General features: G+C 40.4%; 1 protein-coding gene across 3 annotated transcripts in view; it reads right to left on the reverse strand.

Moving 5' to 3' along the window:
- Positions 1–217: 217 nt before the first annotated feature.
- LOC130183248 (voltage-dependent calcium channel gamma-6 subunit-like) overlaps positions 218–11,304 on the reverse strand; it is a 13,574-nt gene continuing 2,487 nt past the window's right edge. For all 3 annotated transcript variants that reach the window (XM_056398514.1, XM_056398515.1, XM_056398513.1), the window contains exons 2-7: positions 8,866–9,640; positions 7,307–7,417; positions 6,968–7,076; positions 4,395–4,469; positions 2,521–2,658; positions 218–2,421 (exon numbers count right to left, since the gene is read on the reverse strand). In XM_056398514.1, the coding sequence (XP_056254489.1) occupies positions 2,201–2,421; positions 2,521–2,658; positions 4,395–4,469; positions 6,968–7,076; positions 7,307–7,417; positions 8,866–9,075 (864 nt within the window). In that variant the 5' untranslated portion in view covers positions 9,076–9,640 and the 3' untranslated portion in view covers positions 218–2,200. The remainder of the gene's footprint in view (positions 2,422–2,520; positions 2,659–4,394; positions 4,470–6,967; positions 7,077–7,306; positions 7,418–8,865; positions 9,641–11,304) is intronic.

Genomic DNA, 11,304 nt, shown 5'->3' on the forward strand with positions numbered 1-11,304 from the left:
ACCTACCTAGAAAACTTTTACTGCACATTGTATGAAGTTACTTAATTAATAAAAACTATTCATGACATTATTTTAAATTGTCCTCACTTTACTTTTAGTGCCTCAAACCTTGGCACAGTTGTGTATGTCAGATCTGCAAATTCAAATCTCATGTTGGCTTTGAATTAAAAACTTTAACTTTTTACTAGACTAAAAATAAATAATTCAAAACAATGACTATATTTCTGAAAAGTTGAAGTAGTTTATTATATTTATGTATCATTCATACGTAACATTTAAAACCAGTGAACTTTCACTGTACAGAAGCTCAAAGAGGACACACCACATATGCAGCAAGTCAGTGGGACGGTTCATAAAAGCAGCTTTTGAGGAGGCAGCGACTGTGAGCTGAGAACATGTCGAGATTGCAGAATGAGAGAGAAATGGAACCTGAGAGAGGATGACATTAAATATTCATGTCATGTTTAATAATAAAATGAAGTCATTCATACTCAATCAATTCAGTTCAAAAAAAAGTTTCCGAGACGGTTCACCGCCCATTCAGGCACAGAGAAGCACTTTGTTCTGGCACAAATCATCCGAGGAAAAACACTGAGGGTAAAAACTTGGCAGCGTCTCACACTTTCAGCTGATTTAACACTGTGTAGCTTCTACTCCACTACAAATCTTTAGAGTGTTTTCTAGGCATGTCCGCCTGTCGAACACTTTGTAAAGTCACTACCTTACACTTCATTTAAAATATTAAACATATATTCTTCTCACGATGTACAGTATGTATGTATTATACAACGCTTGTGTATTCTGATGATTAAAAAGACAATTGTGTTCACAATTATGCTAATGAGCAGACAAAGATAATAAATATGTAGCGTGAAATAAATGAAAATTCAGTATTGCTAATTAAAGTCTACCTCAATGTTAACTGACGCTCAAGAAAACATCCAACACAGACAGTACGAAGGGAAGACACTGGAGGACAAACACAATATTGCTTTTTCTCACACATCACTGAGAATGAACAGGTTTTTAAATGAGGTTCTCAGATTGGAGGTCAATAAACTGTTCAGTTCATTCAGTGTAGTTTTTATTTTTGTGGGTGCTGATGGTCGTCTTGCCGCGTGAGCAGACAGGTGGCTGTTTTTTGGGCAAGACGACAATGAACTTTCCCAGAATGAACAGACACAACAAACACCTCATTTGATAATGTAAAACTTTGAATGCTTATTTATCCTGCCACTGGTTAATTAGCTAATGGTTTAAATCATAGATAAATAGTTAGCGTACTCCGTGCTGTAAGGATAGAGCTAGCCAACATTTAATATTGATTTTTAAGCATTCTGGTTAGCTGAATGCTAACATGCTATCTAAGCTTCCGGCAAATTAAGATGACATTAAAATTGTTGACTTAATTCAGTTTCCTAGCTCCTACAAATTGTAGTAAGTATTGTTTGGCAATGAGTGTATATCAAAGGGGTGGAATTGCTAGTATTTAAAAAAAAAAAAAGTTAGCATTGTTTTATTGAACAAACAGTAAACAGTAAATTGCCTCCAAACCCTGTAGGATACTTAGTAAGACAATACAGGACTGTTTCCCAAACATGTCTAAGCATTAAGATTACCATATTTGATATCACTAAAAGGTATAGTTCGCTTTAATATGGCATCGGAGCTTTTAGCACCAAGCTAGCTCCTTTTCAGCTAACAAGATGAACTGTGTGGGTCGTGTGTCACAAATCAGAGAACAAAGATCTCACATTGACTTTTACCTGTATACTGTGCAAAATCCTCTTATTGCCAACAAAGTGAATGAAATAAAAAGGATGTTTTCCACTAAACAACTAGAAGGGCACTGTCAAGGTCAATGTGAAACAACATACACCAGACCTCAGAGAAAATAAATCCAAATTTATAGTAAATGATCCAGATCTGCACCAACATTTAATGTGTTCATCCCGTGCCCTAACCCTCCACCTTGTTCGGTGCAAATCGGCTCAGTACTTTTAGTGTAATCCTGCTAAAAGGTAAAGGCAGTTCAGTATGGGACCTAAGGGTGAATCTTTTGATATATTTGATCCTTCTCATGACTTAGTGGATAAGTTGATGACCAATTTTGCATATGCATATGACATATTCAGAAAAGGCAATCCTATTTGCTGAGACGTCTTTGGGAAACATAAAGTGCAACACCACCCCCAGGCCACTAGCTGCTGCTGTCTTTCTGAGGGAGACACCTCTGCCAGGGGCTGTAGGGCAGCGCCAGCAGCACAAAGAGGATCCCACCGATGATGAGGACGGCCCCCGCACAGCCGATACATGACACTGACCAGGAGAGCTCGTGGTGAAGAGGAACCGTATGGTTGCTGGCCAGCAAAGCCAAGACTGACTGGTGGAAAACCACGAGACAGAGAAGCACCAGGATACCTGTGGAGGAGGTAGCAGACACAGGTTAGACAAACACTGGTCCACGTTTATTTTGAGAATTTGAGAAAAGTTTGTGACTATGTCGCTGTCTCTACTGACCTGACAGAATGAAGCAGACCGATGCTGGCTTGAGGAAGAACAGGATTTCTTTACTGAGGGACATGGTGATGCATATGGCCCCCATCACCATGAGGAACAGGCTGAACATGGCCAACATGGCTGCCGCTACATTCAGATCTGCACAGGTAAAGAGGACATAGCTGTTTTCATAAATTCAATTTTATTCAATTCAGTTTAATAGGGACGGATGTATTTAAGATCGTTTCTTGTGTAAAAGACAGAATAGACGCCACCAGGTTTGTAGCAACTTATTTCCACCCAAAAGCTACTGTGAACCTGTTTCACAAAAGTGATAAGCACGCACTGCTCACATGCAGATCACACATTGTGCCAGTGTCACAGTTCCCTAGTAAATGTCGCTCAGAGGGTGCAGGAGGTTTCACATGCAGTTTGTTTTTGATTAGTGAAACGTGTCAAAATGAGTGAGAGGAAATGAGCACATGTTGCACACCACAGCTCACAGCTTGCATGTTGCAAAGTTGGTGAAAAAGATTTTGCTGCAGCTTTGAATGTGGCTCGAAATGTAGGATCATTAGATTCCTTTTTGTAAATGACGCTGTTGCACCAACACTCTGTGTGTTCAATTTCCTTTAACCAAAGTAAATTTTGGAAGCAGCACAACCGTATAAAAGTCCATGGAAAGACTGGAGTGGATGTGATGATATGCAACATGCAAGTTGATTTGGGGAGTGTGACTTAAACCAAAGACGCATCAGAGTTGAAAATGTTTATGCGTGAGTAGGAATGCACGTGTTTCCCAAGACCGTAGGACTCAGGTCGCAAAATACATCTGTCCCACACTTGGGCCACATGGTTCTTTCACATGTTTCTTTTGGCCCAGTATATGTCCGAGTCTGGCCCATATCCTGCATGGTTGTCAGATGCTACTTCCGCGTCTGGACACACATAAAGTCTTCTAGCTGTCAGACAACACTGGAGCATAACAGCAGGAATCTGCCCAGATGTGGAAGTATATGGGCCAGACTCGGACCGAGGACCCAGGTCTATGTTGGGCCAGATGTTTCATTTTCAGGAAGGTGCAGAGTCCAGAAGGAGGAAAGATAAGTGGTTGAAGGAAAAAGAGCAGAATATTTCTGAAAATGTTTGAGCTAAAGCTAAGCTAAGTCTTAGACTTATCATACAAAGACACACACAGACACCCTCCACACACCCACGGCACACTTCAGTGCATAGACTGTTAGCTGCGTAGTAAGTTCATACTTCCTGTTTGTATGGAGAATACATACAGACACAAATAAACTGAGTAAAAACTTTGCTTTAACATCTGTTATATCATTATTCCAATGATAAAATTATTTACAACCATTAAAGAAGATTTAAACTTTTATTGTGCAAAAGCAAACAAGCAATTTACTCATGACTGTATTTATTAAATCAATGCACTGAAGCCTACAGCCTGACAGTGATGTGGCATCAGCAAACAATGAGATTTTAACGTATGTCTGTCTTTCCTCATTGAACGTATGGCACCGTGTGATCTCAGTACATTATGGAGCTGCCAGCGAAATGAGAGGTTAGACGGCAGCTCGGAGACATTTGAACGTGGTGTAGGCGGAATAGATTTCAAACACTCACAGAGCAGACAATGGCCAACCTGAAAGAGCATGGTGAGGAGGTGAAGGGAGACAGGACAGAAAAAGACTGGGATGGATTGTGGGAGAGACGGGTGAGAGGAGAAGAGGTGGGAGAGAGATGACGGACAGGAGAGTGGAGAATGAAGGAGGAGCGAGAGAAGAGGAAGATGAAGGGGCAAAGAAAGGAGGGAGTGGGCGGACGAGGTGGGACAGCGGTTGAGAGAGGCCAAGAGGAGCCGAGAGAGGCGCATGACTCACTCTTCTGCGTTGTCTTCTGAAACATCACAGCGTTTTCCCCCGTGGTGAAAAACTTGAAGTAGGTACAGTTTGATTCTGGAAGCGGAAAAAAAAAAAAAAAAAAAAAGATGGAAGAGGAGAAACAGCCACTGTAAATGACACAGACATAAACACTGACAGGTAATCTGCTTTTTTCGCTGCGGACAATCTTGATGAACATCTTATTGAAATTCAAGGAGCCACATGTCTCTCAGCCCCTGTACACTTTAATTTCAATTATTCTGCATCATACATAATCAGCCGTGAGCGTCAATTACAGGCTTAAGGTGACAATGCGATGCTTCCTGCATAATTAGCATTCTGCCGTCCTGATGATGCGTTACAGTAATTAGAGTTTGGTCGTCAAATAGAATGTGACACCTCTATCTGTTCCCTCGCACATTTGAGCACGTGAGCGAACGTAACACGCACACACATCACTCTCAATTAGCGTGATCAAAGCCACATCCTCAGAGTGTTCTGGGTTTGTTTTTCCCCTCCAACAATAGTTATCAGCGTTAAAGCAAAGACTGCTGCACAACACGATTCAAATCCAACCTACAAATGGAGGAGAAAAGTCCACCATAACTGGACTTTCCTCTCTCTGACCACAGAACATGAACAGAACACCTTCATCCCTTAAGGATCTATGTGTAGCATAGATCTGTGCCCGAAAACCAGCATTTAAAACTTATTTTTAACTTTTGATTACTCCTATGTCCCAATGTGTAAGATCTTGCTCTTTGACTAACCTGTGTTGTTTCTGAATGTGATTCATAAATATAATTTCCTGAAGACTAAACAGTTGGGCTATTAAAAAATACAGTGTTGCAAGAAAGAGTCCTACAACCTGTAAATAAGTAAGTATTTTAGCACTTCTGGTTCCCTCGTCTCAAAGTTGATGGGTATTTTAATGGGGTTTTTTTGTTAGATGACTGAAAGCTCGTGTTTTCACGTTTTATTCTACAAAATCATACAAATACGTCAGTAAACACCTCATTCCTGCTTCCTCAAAGCTTTTACATCTCCTAAAAAAGGCCGGCTGCCGACAAGTGTCTTAATGAGACTACAGAGGTTGTCGGGGATGTAAACATCATCACGTTGAACTACTATTAACCTTTTAAGAGGAAAGGCTTTTAGAAGTAGAATAGGTCAGACTTAAATCAAACTACAAATTGAGGTTTAGTGGTGGTGACGTTGAAGTCATGTGACCGTGGTGCAGTTCGTTGATAGCCTAGCATTAGCTTTTTACTTCTGGTGACTGTATTTTTGCTTCGAACATGATAAAATTAGAATTCATTTGTGAAGATGATCCTGCTGAACAAAACATGTAAGTATCATAAACTAAAGCTCATTTTCAGCAATGATCCAAAAACCAATGGAAAAATCTAACCTACAAGAATCATCATCCCTGGGAAGAAAATAAATATTTGTTTTATGGTTTCATTTTTTACATTGTTGTAAGTGTAGTAACTGTTGCTCATAAACATAACTTTCTTTTCAATGCTACATTTAACAATGTTAAATAGGCTGCCATACAGTCTATGGGTGACTACAGGACTGAGACAGTTAACCACAGTATGGTCAGAAAACTACCAAATGATGTAATGCAAACACATACTGTAGTCTGTCCTGTACGCAGAACACTTCCAATGTCCTATCTACTCTATGTCGCTCTTGAATTGTTTAGACCAGAGTTACTATATTATTATTTTTTTGTCACTTTCAATTTTCAAAAAGTCCCAGGACACAACAAACCCATTACTCTCTAAACCTCTCCCATTTGTTTTGATGAAAATCAAACAGGTATCCTGCCTGAAACTGATGACATACACACACAGAGCTCTTGGTGGACTATCCCCAGTCTCTCGCTCTGTTTTTCTTTTTAGATGACTCATTCTTCAAAAGGGGAGCTGATACAGTTGAGTCATGGAAAAAGGGAAGAGATGCTGCGAATAGCTTTTAATAATCTTTTGCTACACTTGAACAAAGAAAGTCTGAAGCAAAAGATCCGGATGTAATTTCCAACCCAAAGTCCTGCATTATTTCCATTAGCTGTTCTTGCACCTGTAATGAGACACCTGCACAAACTTAGAAACACTTCAGCAGCAGCTTACGAGTAGAATATGATGCTGTACAGCTGGAGCGCTTTAATATTTTTCTATAATCTTGTAAATCACTTGTTTAGACTCCTAAACCAGAATAGAATGCGCTATCCAAGAGCTCAGGACTTACAAAATCCAATGATGCATCCTTCCACTTGACCCAAAAGCATAACATGGACTCACTCTTTAACTCAGACCATGTAACAATGACTCAGGCAGTCAGCCAGCCAGCCTTCAAACAGTGAGCCAAGTGTTATTTGTCAAGCCAGAAAAGCCAGGTAGACCACTGATTCATGCTAACTCTGTCCTACCAGCTCAATAGATTGGCAAACGTCCAGTCAGCCAGCTGGTCTGTCAATCAGCAGCTCAAAACTCCCTCTCTCACACAGTCATCATCATAAAAATCAGACATCAATCCACCACAAACCAGCCTTTAAATCTTTGAGTCACCTCCGGGCAGTTCAGCAGGTCCACAGCTCTCTCTCTCTGGGTCGATATCAGCCACCCACAGGGTCTTGGTGCAGCCCTTCCACAGGCCGTAGTGAGCTGTCAGACATGTCTGCAAAACGGAGATCAAAGAGGTTTTTTTAAAAAAAAAAGAGATCAGCAGCAATATTCTTCCTCCATCCATCACGAGGTTTAGACATGAAACAGGGATTCATTCCGAACAGGAAATTACTGCTCAGTTGTGGTTTTTGTCCCCAAGTAAGACAGGTTAATAACATCTAAATGTACAGGATGTGTGTTTGAGGGGAAATAACAACTCGTGATCAGAAGTTTCTGTTTCACCTGATTGTTGTAGAAACTCTTCGGGGGTGCCAGCTCCACCCAGAACTCTGTCCCCACCCCGAGCACCGTCAGGACCACGCCCACGATGGCCACAAAGAATGCCAACTTGATCTGGTGACAGAACACAAAGCAAAATTATTTCAGTATCAAATAGTGACTTGAATAACCTTTTTAAAAAGTTTGCAATACTGAGTTAAAGACGTATTTAAAAATCTCTCAGCAACCAGTTTTGGACTTTCAGGCATGAGACCAGTTACAGTGTCCTTGCTTACTCATGTTAGCCTCAGTGTTTTGGACTTTAGCATGAATCTCCAGTTAGTTTATATTGAAATGGTACTGCAAAGCGTAACAAGTGGAAGTATGATTTTTTTTACTGTGTTAAAATTTTTTGTACACTAATAGGCTAACAAGCTAGAAGTGGTGTTAAAATACCTTGTACGCTAACAGGCTAACAAGCTAACCGTGGTGCTAAGATACCTTGTACGCTAACAGGCTAACAAGCTAAATGTGGTGCTAAAATATCTTGCATATCAGTTAGATGGACCAGTACATATTCTGTTCCTATCTAACAAAAATAAATGGCTGCATAGAAATAGAGCCAAGCTTCCTGTTCACCATATACAAAACACAACACAGGGTCAAGTTGTTGCTTTATGTAACCAGCCAGTTTCAAAGCTGTTTAGCTGAGCTCACTTACATGAAGTTACACAGGGAAAGTGCTTGAGTTCTTCCTGCATATTTTCTGTAAGTCTACAATTTTGTGGAGTTTCTAACCCACGAATCATAGTGTGATCGTGTTGAAATCGTTGGCAGGGGAAATGTGAAAGAAACTGAAGGAGCTGGTATTTACAAGTTTACATAGTGGTATGCACCATGGCTGTATTTTTATTATTATGGTGTGATCATGAGAATTTTTTGTTATAATATATTAGGATATATAGGAATTAACAATGTCACAGGGAAAGAACAATCTCTTCATGTTGTTTTTAAAGTCCTCAACAGATAAAATATGAACCCTTCAACAGGCAGTGGAGATGTGTGGGTGGGCTCTCCTGCTTCTATCTTTGTGTGGACCAGTTTTAGATGATAAGAGTGAGGACATTTGTCTGGTCCAAGTTTGTTTCATACACTGAGTTTAAAGAAGCCAATTAGGGTTATAGTGTGAGGAATGAATTATGCCACGGTGTTCCTCTACAGAAGTATAGAACTACAGTCATGTATGTGTATGTGTGGATACATGTCAGAAAGTGATCCAGTTTAGGAGCGTGAAGTCTCAGCTCTCTCTGAGTGATTACGACCGTGCTGAGCACCTGCAGATTACTCCTAAGCTTACATTTTTATCTCCTTAATGTCAAAGAGCTGCGTTTGATCTCTTGCAAATTCTTATTTTAAAACATTACAAGTCATTCATCTGCTCTGGTGGTGTGTTGCCTGCCCTGCGGACCGGCCAGATTTCAAGCCGAAAAGGCAGCTGCGTGATTGATTGGATCCATTAGCTCCAGAGTACTTTCATACTGCCTGAGGGAGAGCACACAGTCGTGCAATATTAAGCCAGTCACCTTTCCTTCCTGGGCCTCACTCATGGTGTGTCCCGCTGACGCTGTCCTGCGGCGCTTGTTCCCCCCAAATGTACTGCGTCCGCTCATCAGGTTGGTCAGGCCCACCGGACCCTGGGGTGCTCCTCCCGGTGCAGGCCCTATCACTGCTCCTGGTGCCGGCGGGCCCACCGTGCGGCCCTCCTCATCAGTCACAAAAAATGTAGACCACATTTTGGAGAACAACTAAGACAACCAAGCGGGATTCACTTTGGCAACCAAACTTCCTTTGAGCTGTGACCCTCTACAGGGGTGGAGAAACTCCAGCAATAGAAAAAAAAATCAAAGACAGGAACAAAAACAGGAGAAAATTGTGTATTCTCAGTTTGTGCCCAAAAAGACAACAATGAAAAGCAGCATGAGACAATGTTGAAGTAAAGTAAAGTCGTACAGGTGTATCTGACAGAAGGGAAGAGGCAAAGCAAAGAGGTAGAAAGATAAAGACTAAAAAAAACGACTGTATAATAAGCACATTAGAAAAAAATTGACACTCAAAAAGTCTCCTTGGTAACAAAAGCTAAACCTACAGTGTTCTGAAAACTTTAGCAGGAAAAAGCAGGAATCAGCCTCCCCTTGAGAAAAAGCTTGGTAAAAAATGGCGGCTTGGACGACAGCTGCAAAACTGATAAATGAATCATCGTGAAAAAGAGAGAATCACAGAGGACAGTCGATGTATAGAAGAGTGCATCCGCTGAGAATCAATAGAGGTAGAGGTCAGGAGTGAAAGAAGCGAGGCCTCCTAAAGATGAGAGAAGAGAAAGTGAAAGTCATTATTGTTGTGTTGTGGTAATCAACTTTACCGTATTTCAGTCACAGAAAAGTTCTCCTGAGAAAAACTGTAGGCTTTTTAAACTGTTGAATGATCCACTGTGGTTGCTAACTTGTCACTAACTTTCCCTGTTTGCCATTCGGTGCTGGGCAGGTGCCGTTCAGTTGGTTTATCAGAACTGTCAGAACAGAATGTGTTGACTTGTCACTCTGGGTAATTAATTTATAGTTATAGTTATAGTTAGTAAAGTCATAGTTTCAAGATCTCAGATAGTACTGAGTGTGAGGAATAAAATGCTCTGAAGAGACGCACCCAGTTCTCTATGCTTAGAAAGCCAAACCAAATAAAAAGCTTGTTCTTCAAGGGTGACCTTTCTACTGTTATGAGAGAGGGTCAGTTACTGAACATGTTGCCTAAAAGCTGAGCTAAAGTTACAGCATCTAGGAGCCGGGATTTAGACCAGATTTACACCTGGTATTAACAGACAAAATTCATCTGGATATTTTATATCAATAATGAAAGACACGTTAGTGCAAGTGTACTGGAAATGCACAACGCACTGCAGTCAGACTGCTTTTAAACTGGCTCGACCATATCTGGGCGGGGTGTAGCACGCACTGCAATCTGATCTCAACCGGTTGTAAATGCAATCTGTGCAGGTTGGCCACACCCTTCCAAAAAAAAAAAAAGAAAAACTCCACCTCCCAAAAAGTAAGTAGATCTCACACACACACACCCACGCAACACTGTCTCCTTGAGCTAGGACACGTTATGTTTATTGACAAGCCCACCAGGTCCACTACCTAATTTACATGATGAGATATAATAATAATAATAATAATAATAATAATAATAATAATAATAATAATAATAAATATAATAAATAATAATATTTTTATAGAGCACTTTTCTAAACCCATGTTACAAAGTGCTTTACACAAGGCAGCGAAATAAGACAAGCTCATTTAAGGCAACAATTCAAACAAGCAATCAGAAATACTCTTTAAGTTTTGTTCGTATTATTGCAAATAGACCAAAGGCGGTGTCAGGGTGATCAGTAAAAAATCTATAAAATGTTTTACAAAAAATGTAAGAGTTTTCAGTAACAGCAAAAGTATTCAATAAAATTAAGTAAAATGGGGAGAAGCTCTACGATAAGGTCAGATGTAGAACATGGAGAGAGGCCGTGAAGAGCTTTCGAAGTCAACAGGATCTTAAAATCAATTCTAAAACGTACTGGGAGCCAGTGCAAGGAGGCTGAAACCAGTGTAATCTGGTCACTTCTCCTGGATCCTGTTAAAGGTCTGGCTGCTGAGTTCTGTACAGTCTGGAGCCGATTAATAGATTTGATTAGATATGATCACAACCTGGGCAAAAATCTAGATTGAGCAAGACCAATTATTAATAGCAGGGGTAAATGCAAAAGTCCATGATCAAATGTCATCATGTCAGATGATGTATCCACATGCAGATTACAAAAGAAAATCCTCAAAGGCTCTTGATTTTTAGTTTTGGAGGAATGCACTTTTTTTGTACGTTGCTTTGGACAACAGCATCTGCCAAATGAAAGCAACATAATCCATCTAAATACCAGGTTGACAGGTTACCACAACTCTCCTGATTAAAAGTTATAG

Source organism: Seriola aureovittata, chromosome 16, assembly GCF_021018895.1.
Source record: "Seriola aureovittata isolate HTS-2021-v1 ecotype China chromosome 16, ASM2101889v1, whole genome shotgun sequence".
Taxonomy (NCBI): domain Eukaryota; kingdom Metazoa; phylum Chordata; class Actinopteri; order Carangiformes; family Carangidae; genus Seriola; species Seriola aureovittata.